This window comes from Adiantum capillus-veneris, chromosome 11 (genome assembly GCF_014529385.1).
Source record: "Adiantum capillus-veneris isolate H3 chromosome 11, ASM1452938v2, whole genome shotgun sequence".
Classification (NCBI taxonomy): Eukaryota; Viridiplantae; Streptophyta; class Polypodiopsida; order Polypodiales; family Pteridaceae; genus Adiantum; species Adiantum capillus-veneris.
In genome coordinates, this window is record NC_140941.1 from 146,947,305 (window position 1) to 146,962,915 (window position 15,611).

Here is a 15,611-nt window from a genome sequence, read left to right on the forward strand (position 1 = left end):
TAAAGACAACATCACTACTACGGATCACTGATTGACTTTCCGGATCCCATAAACGATACCCAAATTGACCATCTACACCATAGCCAATGAAAAAGCATTTCTTGGACTTAGGATCTAGCTTAGCACGCAACTCCTTGGGTACATGTGCATAAGCTTCACAACCAAATGTGCGGAGTTTTTCATAAGACAATTTATGTCCTGACCATAACTCCAAAGGTACATGAAAATGCAATGAAGCATGTGGTGATCTATTGATCAAGTACAGGGCTATGTATAATGCTTCAAGCATAAATGCTTGCAGTAAATTAGCTTGTGATAGCATAGACATAATTCGCTCTTGGATGGTCCTATTCATTTGTTCCGCAACACCATTTTGTGAAGGGGTATAAGGAGCTATAAACTCACGCTTAATTCTCCTACTTGAACAAAAGTCTGTAAACACTTTGGAGACATATTCTCCACCATTGTGTGAGCGCAAAGCTTTCAACAAATGTTCAGACTGAGTTTCAACACTAGACAAGAACTTCTTGAAGCAAGAAAAGGTCTCATCTTTAGACTTCATAGCGTAGACCCAAACATGTCGTGTTGCATCGTCAATGAATATTGTAACATAATAGGACGGGATCTCTCACCACCATGGGATTTAGAAGGCATAGGCACACATAAATCATTGTGCACAAGCTCTAAGGGTTTTCTTTCTTTGTCAAAATAATGTGTACGATGTGTCTGTGTTTGCTTTTCATATTGACAGTGCTTACAAAAGGGAAAGTTAGAAAATGACAAACATGGTAAGTAGCCCAAACGAGAGAGCATCTCCATTCCCTTCTTTTACATATGTCCTAACCGGCTATGCCACAAAGCAATGGTTGGCAGTTCGGTTACAGAGAGAACACTGTTTTTATCAGACACATAAAGAGGATAAAGTGAACCAGCTTAGAACCATGGGCTATAATAAGATGACCCTTCGCAACACGCCAAGACTACTGATAAAAAGTGACTTTGCAAGTCATCAAGACATCCAACCAAAATCAGATTGCGTTTCGATACTAGAACATGACGCACATTATGGATGATAAACTTCACCCCATTTTCCATAACCATGGCAATATCACCTACGCCAACAATGTCACAAGAGTAACTATCATCCCTTTGCACATAATGAGCTTCGTCATAATGCGAGCTAGTCATGGTCTTCTGACGCATCTCCTCTGACAAAAGTGCACTAGTAACATCATCGTATTTTAGGGTACCATTAGGAGCAGAGTTACTAACAGCTGTGCAAAAGATATCCCAAGAGGGTAGTAATGAAAAAAGCAAAAATATCTCTTTCATATTCTCATCATCAATGGTCATGCATTGTGCACAAATTTGGACAAAAAGAGAATCAAATTCATTCATATGGCTGGCAACACTAGCTGACTCCTTCATACGAAGGTTGAAAAGTTTTCGCATCATGAAAACCTTCTTGCTAGCCGTATCCTTTTCGTAAGTGTCGCATAATTTCTGCCATAAAGCATGAGCAGTCTCGCATTCTAACACTGAAAAGTACACCAACTCACCAAGGTGCAGTCGCACCATAGACCTACATAGCTCATCAAACTCCTCCCACTGAAATTGAGTCATGTGTATATCTTCAATTCTAGCCGCATAGGCAATAGGCAACATTTGTTTCTTTTGGAGAATCACATCATGCATTTGGTTCTTCCAAAGCTGAAAATTAGTACCATCAAACTTCTTTATGTCATAAATGTCACGGTCTTTCCTAGTAGACTGCATGGTGATAAAACTACCAAAAGATTTTGGGAAAATTTCGGTAGAGTCTCCTTTGTATTGGGGACTATCTCAACCAAAATACGAGACAAAATGACCAAGTATGTCACTCACAAATTAACATAAAAGAGGGCAATACCTCTCACAAGCACACTATATAGAGACCAACTGAGGCGCATAAACTATCAAACTGACCATATACCGCCAACTCGATGGCAAAAGCACCTATACCACTCTATACATGTCCTATGGCAAGGCCTCGTAAGGGATGCTCCAGCTACTTGTATCACCGAAGGTATCTCTACATTTGAGAATACCCCAACTCAATAAAAACCTCACTCTATCGACCCTCAACAATGTAGGTTATGAAGCAAAATTTATAGCCAAGTCTCAGAAATGGCTATCATCCGAACCAAGTCTCAGAAATGGCCGGGACTGGAGTACTAGCCAAAAGATGGCTCCACAAAAGCGTACAATGACAGTATCTACAGACGTACACATCTGTCACAACGCTCAAACAAGCGCCAAAAGTATGTACTAGCAAAGAAATATACCTGTGGGGAGTCAAACTCCTCTCAAAAGAGGTCAAACACTGTCATTAAAAATGCAAACATATGCATGTACGCATAAAAAACTACTCCCACTGGAACCAAAATATCGCAAGCACTGAAACCTGTAGCCTGTGAGTCAATGCTGATGATGTAGCCGCGAAGCCAATGTCGAGGCCGAGAAGCACAAAGGAAACTAACCAAGCCGCCCTATGTAATTGTATCTGTACCTATAGTCGAAGAAGACAATGCCGTCAAACACCAACTCCATGTGTGTATGTGTGTATATGAGGCCGCTCTGAAAGAGGCTACATACTCTCGAATGAGCCGTGGTCTCTCCTAGATGAAAGAGATTGCAACATTGGTACATGTAATGACTATGGAATCTCTACAACACAAGCTACCAAAAGAAACCTGAAAACGCAGCTCCTAAATCATAGCTCAAATGAGGTTTTTGATGGCATGAATGGCTCCGAAAGGGGGATAAAACCCCAGGTCATCCAAACACCTGCTGGAAACACTCTCGGAATGCTGAATTTGCCGATGTCGAAGTCGGAACCCTGTTTGCACTCTTGAAAGTGCATGTTTGTGCGGAAGCGATTTTGGGAATGAAAGAGCTCTGATACTAGATGAAGGAGAGGAGCCGAGAGCACAGCGGAAGAGGAAGATGAATACGCACACACTCACTCACACACACACCACCACCATAGCCACACACACACAGGTTGGAGGGGGAGAGCCGACACACACTGTGTGTCCCTTATTTTTCTTCTCTATCTTATGCACTTTGGCACAATACACACTCTACTTTGTTTTAGTGGTTCACATAAGTGTATAGTTGTACACTTAGGGCTAGTAGCAGTTAATGATGGGCAGTCGACCACATGGCCATTAAACCTAATAGATGGAAAGCTTCATGCACCAATATTATGCCCAAAACAACAATTAAACTTACTTACATCAAGCAAGAATTTGTCTGAAACCTCAATCCCAAGACCTCAAACCCCTTCAAAGGTGAAGAGAGCTGGCAGGGAGTGAGGGAAGTGAAGATGAAGAAGATGTAGTATAGGAGAAAGAAGTATTCTCCTCACATATTATCACTCTTAGAGCATAGCTTAGCATATATAGTAATCAATATTGAGGAGATGATGAGCATCCTTTGAAGCTTGACTCTTGCTTGGATTTGCATTCCATCCTGGGGCGTCCACTTGAAAATATGTAAGATATCACGTGTGAACAAAATAAGGGATTTATATTAGGTACATCTACAAAAAAGATACTTACATAAAGGGTTTTTAATTTGAGAAAGTGAAAATTTTCATACATAAGGGCTCGTATTTTTTACAAAAATGCATACATAAGGGGTAATACTTCAAAATATACAGGTAAGGGATTATTTAAATACCTCTTGTTCATACATGCTATATGCAATTTATACATAGTGGACTCCCCGGGCATTCCATAGCCAAGAGATGTTGGTGAAGGATCTCTACTTCTCAAGCTTGGAGAAGGAGATGACTTTTTGCTTAGTGCTTACAAATGAGAGAAAGAGAAATCAACCTAGCTTGAATACACAAGCTTGAAGCTCATTGGCTCAAGACCGTGGCTAGCCAATGGGAGTCCCATATCATTTCAAGCAAGGGGTGTAGCATTGTGACAAGTGTCCTTTGTTCCCCCTTTAAGAGAGTTCTTACATCATTAATTAAATGAATCTAAATTCTTATTGGCTCTCATGGTCAGCTGGCCAATAGAAATTAAGCTTGCATGGTCTGTTCAATTCTCACTGGATCCCTTGGTACATTGTCCAATAGGAAGGAGGTCCTAATTCTTATTGGTTCATTTAATGGCCCATCCAATAAGGTTTAAGCTTGTGTTTATTAGGCTTAATTCTCATTGGTCCTTCACATTGGCCATCCAATAGGAATTAAGCTTCAGTGGGGGCAACATGGCTAAGAGCTTAACATGTGTCCTATATGCCTTATGTGAAAATATGACTCTTGGTGAGTGTGTATGTGTGTGTTCTCTCTCACCCCCCTACAAGGAGGGCTCACCCCTTGCAAGTAGGAGATCTCCTTGGCCACTTGCACCCACTAGGAGACTTTAGACCACAAAGTCAAAGGTGAAAATTGCCTAGCATTGGCAATAGACTAGCCCATTGGTCTTGGCCCTAAGGACTTTTAACACTAACCTTTGGAGGCTTTGATGAACTTAACCTAAGGTCTTTTAAAGCTGGCATTAAGTGTACATTGCTCTTTGGTAGACCTCTCTCCATTTGGACCCTCAATGAGATAATATTATCTCTCCTCTTGGTCCCCTGCTAAGAGTAGATCCACCAGCACCTATTCATATCTTAACTCTTGTTCCCTTGTTTTCAATATTAAGTGATCAGTTTAATATGGGAAAATAATTTGGGATAGGTAGATATTAGATTTTATGACATGGTTCGACAGAAAAACAACCTAGGAAGATGAGTAATTTTTAATTGTGCAAGTTTTATATAGAAGATGATTTAGCTTATAATATTTTTTTTGTTATTTTTAACTTCTGATCAAGTATCGAGAGAGACACACAAAATTTGATACTTAGCGATGCTTGTTGAAAAACCATAATATCTCTCGTGAGAAATTTGACTCAGTAATTGGATCTCTTTAAGTGGTAACTATAGTTAATGAGCATTGTAATAGTCATTTTGAGTTATTGATTTATTTAATTTGATTTTGTTGTAGAGTCAAAGCAATCAAACTTATACACCTTTAAACAAGGAGGAGAGGGAGGATGAGGAAGACAAGGACTTAAATTAATAGATACTTTTCTGTAGTCTTTTTTTACAAGTGAAAATATGGCACAACAAACCCTCATTTGTACGTCATAAAACTCATTTAAAATATTGACTTTATTTGTAATTAAATTTAAGTATTGTTCTTTATGCTTCAAATTATGTTTGTGAGATGTGATCTGTAATTTCAAGTATGTTATTAATTCTTACACTTTACTTTTTTAACACTTTTCAAAAATATGGAATCGATATTTAATATGTTTTATGCAGGTCAAAAATGAAGATATTTATTTGAACCATCCAATTTTGATCCAAATGAGCATCTTTATTTTTGAAAAGTCGTGTAACGACAATATGAGTGGTAATATAAGTGAAAACATGCGCAATAATAGTCGTGGATATATATTTGTGCATATTATCATGCATATTGTTGTTGGACGACTACCATGCTCTTTGTTGTCGTTATTGTCGCTCACGTAATTTTTTTCTTTTGTTAATCTACGACAATAGTGGCGGTTCTCAACTTTTTCTCTTATAGTGCAAGTTATCTTCATTAAAGACTATCGAACTTTTTGACTCCTCCAAAGTAAATAGTAAAGCACATTAGTTTTATATATAATTTGCTAATTTTAGAAAACTTAAATTTTTATTTTTGAGATTTTCATATAAATTGTGTATTTGAAAATCTGTTTTATATCTTAAGTCCATGTGATTGAGATTTCGTGAGGTTCTGATATCATAAACAAATCAAAAGTTATATTTGATTTACTATTATTTTGATCTCAACCATTTCTGTGACTTAAGTCAATTTTGTGGGTCATGATTTGTGGCTCATGATTTCTGAAAGACCAGATGTAAGAGCTTTTCTTTCACGTAGGATTATCGATCTTGTTTACATGTTGATTTCTCGTTCCTTAAGCAAGTAGGGAGTACCCAATTACTTTTACTCTTTTATTACGGAGATTCAAGAAAAAGATGCCGCCAATTGCAAGAGCTGCCATTCGCTGAAGCCATTAGGGCTGCCAATTGCAGGAGTGCCTGAAGAACAAGTAAAGAGGCGGTAGCAAACAAAGCCACAGGTGCTCTTATGGTCTGCAAGACGAACTCGATCCGTGCCTCCGCGAGCAGACGACGGAAGAGTACAAAGGATGTAGCGAAACCAAGAGTGCCACGGAAGGAGACTTTTTTTTTTGGTTGGCGGCGTTAAGCGTCAAGCAGCAAGTTGCAGATGGTGGGACGGTTAGCCTATGCTTCTTGCTTCTGGTCGGGGCCGGTAGAGATCAATTCATTCGTAGTTTCGCTTCGTGTCACGAGGTTGTACTTCTTCGGGTGGAAGAATCTGCGAAGTATCTACCTAGTAAAAAGAGAAACGACCCAGTAGTAGTAGTAGTAGTAGTAGTAGTAGTAGTTAGTAGTAGTAGTAGTAGCAGCAAAAGCAATTTTAGGAAACCTTGAAAAATACGAACAAAACAAGAACCTACTCCCCATTGCGCAAAATGAATGAAGATAGGTAACGAATGAAGGAAACTTTCAAGTGAACATGGAAAGAAAACAAGTCATAAATTTGTGAGAACTTAGAGATTAACTTAAATGTGATTAATATAACTATTAATTAATATGCTAATGTCAAGACATAAGAGAGTGGAAGATAGATATAGAGCAATGACAATAGATTGCACTTGAATGGAGAGTGAAGACCTTGTTACAAATGAGGGCAGCTAATGGGATTTATATACAAGTTGAGGGAGTGAGGATTCTCCATCACATGGGAATTATAGGTAGGTGGGAATAGACACATGTTGAGACTTGCATAGGTAAAAGGGGTCCATGTGGGAATTAGGGAATAGAGGTAGGTGGAAAGGAAGTCCACACTTATTATAATCATAAGGTACTTTTACATCCCCCCTTAAGGGTGGACTTTTCGTTGTAGCACATTGAGATTGATGACCAAAAGAGCTTTGTGAAGTAGCCATGTCGTAGATACATGCTATCCCCCCTCAATGAGAAGTTCATCCAGTAGGGATCAAACTCAAATTACATGATGAAGCTGTTTGTTTAGTGGCGGGCACAGACTTGGTGAGAAAGTCTGCCCAATTTTTTGCAGATGGAACATACACTAGCTTGATGAAGCCATTTGCGACTAATTCTTTCAAGAGATGGAAGCTTATCTTAATGTGTTTGAGCTTGGATGAGAAGGAAGGTGATTCTGTAAGTGCGATGGTAGACTGATTATCACAAAAAAGAGTGATTGGATCAGTCAAGATATTGAAGGGTAGCTTCAATTCGTTGATCAATTCAAAGATCCAAAGAGCCTCGCGGGAGGCAAGAGCAGCAGCAACGTATTCTGCTTCAGTAGAAGAACTTGCAATAGAACATTGTCATTTGGTTTGCCAAGAGATAGGACCACCAACCAAAGTGAATACATAGCCCCCTGTAGAAAAACATCGAGGGTCGTCGCCAGCCCAGTTGGCATCAACATATCCTGAAATTGAGATGGGGCTAGAGGGGTCGTAATAGTAAGTGAGGGCATAGTGTTGGGTGGTGCATAAGTAGCGAAGGGTGCGCTTTGCAGCTTGCTTGTGCACTTTACAAGGCTTTGACATAGAGCGAGAGAGGATATGTCCTATGTAGGAAAGATCGAAACGGGTGCAAGAGATAAGATGACGTAATTGTCCGCAAAATTTTGGGAAATGATGAAAGGATGGGTAGTAGAGCGCATCAGTGTGAGTGTAATCATGAAATTCAGGAGCAAGCTTGTGCTTAACAGGCAAAGGGGTAAACTCAGGGGTTGAAGCAGACATACCATAGAAGAGGAGGAGTTCTTCAATGTATTTGGATTGGGATAATTGGATAAATTTACCTGCTGGATCTCTTATGACTTCAATGCCGAGAAAATAAGTCATAGGTCCTTTGTTGGTTACTGGGAATTCATGAGAGATGCAATCAATTGCTTGTAGCAACATGTACTCTGATGTTCCAAGAAGAGGAATGTCATCCACAAAGAGGCCTAAGATAGCCATGCCTTTAGAGGTCTGCCATATGTAGATATTGTAGTCTGCCATAAGACGTTCCCAGCCACATTTGAGCAAGTAGTGGTACATGCAGATATACCACTCTCGTGCAGATTGTTTTAAGCCATAAATGGGCTTATGCAATTTACATACATAATCAGGGTGGTCAGGGTCTTCAAAATAAGGAGGTTGTAGCATATAGATGAGCTCTTGGAGCAAGCCATGTAAGAAGGCAGTTTTTATATCAAGATGATGTAAAAGAAGATTAAACTTAGCAACAAGTGCAATAATAAGCCGAAATGCAGTCATACCCAGTACTGGCGAATAGGTGTCAAAGTAATCCACACCTTGTTGTTGAGTGAAGCCGCAAGCGACAAGGTGTGCCTTGTAGTGATCAACTGAGCCGTTGGGGTGGTATTTCTTCTTTAATAGTCATTTGCAAGAGACAATGTTATGATTCTTAGGAGGTGGCACAAGCTCCCAAGTGTTAGCTTCTTTGAGGGCTTGGAGTTCATCCAATATAGCAGCATGCCACTCCTTGCTCTCGCTAGAAGCGAGGGCATCGAGAACAGAGAGGGGAAGGGCATCTTCAAGAGGCTCTGGTTGATGTTCAAGAATCATTTCATCACTGAGGACAGCAGAGAAACTGGTGGCTTCATAGATCTCGCGAAGAGAGCGGGTGCGGCCATGTGAGCTAGAGGCGGCTTGGTCCAAGTGTATAGCCGAAGTGTGTTGCGATGGCAAGGTGGCAGAAGTAGAGCTATGAGGCTCGAATTCGTCGACATCTTCTGGGATGGGAGTAACTGGCAAGGTTTCGTGGGAGTTGCGGAAAAAAGGTGAGACCGGTAGCGAAGGTGATGGGAGCTCACGAGGTGGAGCACCGAGTGTCTGCGGTGTGATGGAAGTAGCGGTAGTCGGGACGGACGGTGTTGGTGATGGTGTCAACTGTGAGGAGATGGGTGCAAGAGGTGGTGCAGGAGTCTTGCCGATTGGCTATGCATGAGAATGCGAGACACGAGGAGGTGGATGGGCGATGAGGAAAGGCCTTTGGATGGTTAAGGGAGGCTCAAGGTTGTGCCTAGAAGGGTGGGAAATTTGCGTGGGTGTGTGTATGGATGAGGCCGTCAACAAAGATTGATGAGAAGATTTGCCTGAGATGATGAATTCTTCATCAAAGATGACGGTGCGGGCAAAGATAAACTTGTGATGGTCTGGGATATAGAGGCGGTATGCCTTGATGCCAAAGCGATCACCATAGCCGACCAAAGTTGTGTGTTGAGCACGTGGTGATAGTTTTGATAAAGGTTGTGTCACAAGTGGGTATGCAATGCTTCCAAAGATGCGAAGGTAGCCAAGATGAGGTGGGTGACCGTGCCAGAGGGTGTAGGGTGTAGTAGTAGGATTGCGGGTGGATGGAATGCGGTTTTGAATGTAGCATGCAGTGGCGGTAGCTTCTTCCCAATAGGTGTCTGGGAGGCTAGATTGAAGAAGCATGGCACGAGCAGCTTCAAATAGTATGCGATTCTTGCACTCGGCACGATCGTTTTGTTGTGGGTGGTCAATGATGGAGAATTCATGTCGAATAGCAGCAAAAAGACATAGATCTTTGAATGCATGAGAAGTGTATTCCCCACCATGATCTGTGTGGAGAGTTTTAATGTGACAGCCATGTTTAGTCTCAACTAATGCCTTGAAGGTGCCAAAATGAGAGAAGGTTGAGGATTTCTCGGCCATGTAGTGAGTAGTTGTGTATTTTGAGAAAGCATCTATAAAAGTAAGCATATACTTATTGCCAGTGAGGGAGTTGACGGGCAATGGGCCACAAACATCAGAGTGGATGAGGTCGAGAGGTGCAGTGGCTCGTGATGATGAAGTGGGGAATGGGACATGATGTGCTTTAGCAAGAATGCAGCCCTCACAAAGTGTGACCTGAGTGAGGTGCTTGGGAAGACCTAGTGCAAGTTGGCGATGAGTGAGTTGGTGCAAAACATGTTGAGAAATATGTCCTAGTCTATAATGCCATTTGAGTGTGTTTTCTTGTGTTTTTATGGATGATGCAGATGCATGTGCAGGCGATGAGTCACCCAATGGATAAAGACGCCCAGTTTTGGGGACCAAAAGTGTGACGTACTGACCATCTTTGTTTAGTGCCGAAATGTGGCAGCCTTCTCGCACGAATTTGATGATGATGCCGTTGTCGGTTAGCTCGCTGACAGAGATGAGATTTTTCTTGAGAACAGGGACATAATATACGTGAGAAATAGTGGTGTGTAGGCCATTAGGTAGGTTAATGACAGCATCTCCATAGGCTTTGGCGAGCTGGATGCTGTTATCACCGAGTCATACTTCTAGAGGGTATTCTAGATAAGTGATGTTGGATAGCCAGTGTAGGTGATATTTCATATGATGGGTGGCGCCCGTATCAAGTAGCCAGATATTGGGATATGAAGTAGCTATAGTGGTGGCATATAGTTGCAAAGGATAAGATAGGCTATCATAAGTAGATATGTCAGCATAATGAGCTTGACCATAAATAAAAGGAGATGGTTGGCCATGGCGTGTCCCCCCTTGAGGGTAAGAAGGATATAGGTTAGGGTGAGAGATAGGACGATTACCTTGATTGCGTGGTTGCCGACAGTCCTTTGTGAGGTGTCCAAAGCGATGACAGTTGGCGCATTGCTTTGAATTTTGGTGATTGTGGTGGCTTTGAAATTGTGACTTTCTTCCAAAATTATTGTGTTGTCGAAGAGGGCCCGAATGTTGAGGCTTCTTGCCGTTGTAAGGGCGTGAGTTTCTTGTCATAGTGACAAGTGCCGTGGACTTCTGCGAGCTGCTAGTGTGGTCGCGAAGCGTTTCCTCCTGATGGATCTTGGCTACAAGATTTTGTAGCTGCAAGTTAGCCGTGGTGGTTTGTGTAGTGATAAAGGCTCTCCATGATGCAGGTAGAGAAGCCAATAGATCATACTTTGAAGCTCTTCAGGGATGGCAAGCCCTGAGATAAGTACTTCATCTAGAAGTATTTGCCACGTCTCCAAAAACTTGGAGGATGACTGACCCTCTTGCATGGTAGTGTTTACCAATTTCTTGATCAGGGAAACTTGGTAGACGAGGTCAGTGTGCTCGTAGTTCTTCTCAAAGAACTTCCAAATGGCGCTAGCACTAGTTAGCTTTTTCACCATTTAGACTTGCCGATCTTGGCAATGGAGAATGAGCTCCATCTTGGCACTATTGTTTCTACTATGTCAAGTATTATAGGTGTCGATGAAGTATGTTGAATCTTTGACTTCGAAGTCTTCGGGGTGGTCAGGTTGCTCTTCGACTCCTGACGTGACGTCCCAAAGTTGCAGCTGCGTGAGGTAGAGTTCCATCCGAATCTTCCACACTTGGTAGTTAGTGCCGTTAAGCTTGTCGATAATGTAACGGGGCTTGTAGGTGGATGCGGAAGATGAAGAAGCTAACTCGGCCATCTTTCGAGGTTCCGGATTCCTTGAAAAGAATGGAGAGTGAGGCTTCGAGTGTGGGCTAGAGAGATGGAATCTTCTTAGCGCTAATTAAAAAATTAATCTTAAGCTCTATCGCTCTGATATCATGTGAGAACTTAGAGATTAACTTAAATGTGATTAATATCACTATTAATTAATATGCTAATGTCAAGACATAAGAGAGTGCAAGATAGAAATAGAGCAATGAGAATAGATTGCACTTGAATGGAGAGTAAAGACCTTGTTACAAATGAGGACAGCTAATGGGATTTATATACAAGTTGAAAGAGTGAGGATTATCCATCACATGGGAATTATAGGTAGGTGGGAATAAACACATGTTGAGACTTGCATAAGTAAAAGGGGTCCATGTGGGAATTAGGGAAAGGTAGGTGGAAAAGAAGTCCACATTTATTATAATCATAAGTTACTTTTACAAAATTCACAAAATCGCTTGCATCATGAAATGATTTAATTAATTGGATAAATAATTTTTTGGGTAGAGATGAATGAAGCTATATACCCCAACGTTACCAAATAGTTGAATCCCTAATTTGTGGCCACACAAAGGGAAGGGCTGCAGCATATTTCCGAGTATGTACAAAACCTGCTATAGATTATAAACACGGGAAGCCATGAGAGTCAACCGGGCGTGGTGGAAGAGGAGGAGGAGGTTATACAGCGCTGGCAGTGAAGAGTCTGGAAGGAGCGAGGCGAGAGGCCGAGGCTGTTGACGTACTCCACCTGCACGGGAGCCTTGGGGAAATGCTGCGTTATCTTGAGGCCAAAACCTTTCGACGCCGACGGACTGGGAAACACCTCCACGCTCAGCTTCAGCTCTTGCTGTTGCTGCTGCATCTTACTATCACTACTGTTCCTTGGACTGCTGCTCATGCTGCATGCGCCGACTCTCGCCACCTCCTCAATATGCCCACCACCAATATCATCAGCACCCGCACCTGCAGGCGCTGCAGTGCGCCCCTCCTTGGAGCTTTCACTGATACCTGGCACGCGCCCACCGCCGGCCGTCGATCTCGATAAACTCCCCCGGTCTCTTACAGCACCCTGCTTGCTCGAGTAATACAAGTCATTGTTTCCCTTGTCTGATCGCCCTCTTCCACTCGGCGTGGACATCGTCTCCTGATCAGAACCGTGGCCTTCTAGGGGCTGTTTTGCTTGTCCACCGACTGATCTGGCCGCTACTAATTCGTTGTCAACATCACCAGTACCTGCCACCGAAACGTGGCGGGCATATTTGCTGCCATTCGCCTTCATTGATCTATTAACAATCAGCTTCTTTTTTTGAGGCCTGTACGGTGGATAATGACGTCTCTGCAGCTCCTTTCGAAAAATAGTGTGGTCTTGCATGCAGGAGATAGAAGCATCGTCGTGGGAGACGGCCAAAGCTTGAACTATGTTCTCGGCAGCATCATGACCCGCTACTGTGGGGGCCTCGCCAAATTGCATGGTACGATGAGGAGTGTGAGCAAATGCAGTACGGTCTTCTGCCTCATTCATTGGAGAGGCAGGCGCCGAGGCAGCGTCCTTGTCCCTGTTGCAACTCCCTAGGGTGGGATCCCGATCGGCGGAAGAAGGGCGTCGTCGTCGGTTGAGGCGGTTTGTGCTGGGAGAAGTCGGCCGCCGGTAGTCTGCATAAAACATATGCCTGGAGTTATCATGTTGTCGGGGCCACCTAGCTGCAGGAGATGATGGAGCTCGGCCTTTGGAACCAGCACTCGCCGATCTAGCAGCACTGGCGCATGCTCTTTCCACGCGCTTCACAAAGCAATTGTGGCCTGCTGCGGCTACAATGTCATTCCGCTCGCTCCGATGCTTCACCGAGTCGGCCGGCCTAAATTGCTGCCTTATTTCCTCACGATCCCGGGTGGACTGATAGGTCAGTTCCAAGCTTTCATGCTGATTGGCGCCTTCTACTGCCTCCACCACGTCCTCCAAGTTGCTATGGCTTATATACTCCTCTATCGTCGCCTTTGCATAATCTGAAGCTGCTGGGATGGACTTTCGAATAATATAAGTGTCCTGCTCCGGCCTTACGTACCAGCCCCGGCTGCTTTCCATATCCGACGTCGTCAATGGCTCTACAAGATCCTGTCGATCATTATTTTTCAGTGCCTCAGACCTGCCGCACGCTGTATTGGCTATATCTTCTACAGCGCTCGGACTAGAGAAAACTATGGAATCTGCAAGCTGACGTTTATCCTGTTTTTTTCTCAGAAACTTTGGTTTGGCCAGAGGCGTAATACGATCACAACGCGGGTGCTGTCCGTAAGAGAAAGGCGCCATCAAGCTGGAAGTGCAAGCACTGCAGGCCACCCTGATGGGCTCAATGGATGAACCGAAAGAAGCATTAAAGTGATGGGTAGATAAAGATGGCGTCTTCTCCTGCAGGCTGTGACAACCTCCATGGCCGCCGGCTATGTCTTCTACTCCAGGCTCCTCAATCTCAACGGATTCCTCTGCGCCGGGCTCAACGACGTCGTCTGTAGGCGCATGGGAACTGGCGGCTTTGTGCCTCTGTTTGCCGGAATTCATTTTCGCTCGATGCGAACGAGCCCGCATGCCCCCTGCGTGTATCTGGGAAAGCTGGCCGAGCGCGAGGTCGATATTGTGCTGAAGGTTGTGGTGGGTGTGGGGGGCAGGAACAAACGTGCAGGCGGAGCAGGGAATCCGGAGGGGCCGCGGCTGAGGAGGCCTTGGCTTCTCACATGCAGGTTCATATAATGGCTGCAGATGATCGAGCTTGCGGGAATAAACGGGCGTGGGGGGGCTGCAGGGACCTGCAATGCTCTCTGCCTCATCACCAATAATGATCTCCGCCCGTCGATCAGCTTTCAGATACAAATCTGCGTTTCTGCTTCTCGCGGTTCCGATAGATGCCGTGATCGGGTGGCCTGCCTTCCTTTCCCTCAATTCCTTTCGAATGTCCAGCACCATGGCCGCCTCTACAGAGAACTGTGCTTGTCGACATGAAGTCGACTCTTAGGAGCCCTGCTCATCTCATTTGTGGGCTAATTATGTCGGATCGCGGATCACCGTCTTGCATCGCCTGCAGGATCAAGCCTAAATCCGCGAAGAGTCATCGTTTGCTCATCAACGGGCGCATTGTACCATCTAAGCAAAATCTCGTGCAGCTCTTGACCCGGTCCAAATGTCAAATCGACGTATTTTTTGTCCTCTAGGAGTCTACGCTCATTTCCTTGCAACAATTAGATCACTGATTTATTTTACGAAAAATTTTAAATAACATACGCAGGAAGATTGGGGAAGTTTTTTCCAATATCTCTTATCAAAAAAATTACTCAAAGTGCTCATTTTAAGCTTGTAAGTGACGAGTCTGTACACATTAGGGAGGGGAAAAAAGGTAAAACGTATATGTGTGTGTGTGGTGTATGTGTGTGTTGCTGTATTAAACTTAATACATATACACAAAGGTACATAAGTAAGTTAAAAAACAAATGGTCTTAGATAACTAAACAAAGATTTGTACAAATAATGACTCAGTATTGAATTCATTTTTGTAAAACTTAACAAGGATGAGACATCATTCCAATGATTTTAATCTTAGATTCATTTTTGTATATTTAATAAGAATGAGACATCATTTTGATGATCTTATACAAATAAAATAGAGCTGTGAAGGTCATCCAAGTTGAATCAACAGGGATCTTCAAAGTCGGCTAACGGTTAAGCCAAAATATTTTTTAAGTAAAAATAGTATTCTCACTTGCATCCATATAAACAAAACAACAGATTCGTTAGCTTTGAATACGTATTACACGTGTTAACAAACCTATCAGTTTTTATCAATGTCTTACTTTAAAAAAATTTAACTTAACCATACTATCCATTATAAAATAAATTTAGAGTATCGAATAGTGCAAAGTATCAAAAGGCCATTATTCATGCAGAAGTAGGTGGTTAAAACCTAAAGACTTAGTCTTCTAGATAGTTTTACTATGATCAAAAGGCCATTACCCCTTCTGATCCAAGTGTCAAATGTAAT

At 42.8% G+C, this 15,611-nt stretch overlaps 1 protein-coding gene across 1 annotated transcript; it reads right to left on the bottom strand.

The window, feature by feature from the left end:
- Positions 1-12,184: 12,184 nt before the first annotated feature.
- On the bottom strand, positions 12,185-14,620 carry LOC147448181 (uncharacterized). The gene has a single exon (XM_086524510.1). It carries the CDS (start codon positions 14,540-14,542, stop codon positions 12,230-12,232), a length of 2,313 nt encoding a protein of 770 aa, XP_086380636.1. The 5' UTR covers positions 14,543-14,620; the 3' UTR covers positions 12,185-12,229.
- Between the last annotated feature and the right edge of the window lie 991 nt (positions 14,621-15,611).

Bases quoted from the DNA above. Each gene is read 5' to 3' on its own strand.
- LOC147448181 (XM_086524510.1), bottom strand. From the start codon at position 14,542: ATGGTGCTGGACATTCGAAAGGAATTGAGGGAAAGGAAGGCAGGCCAC.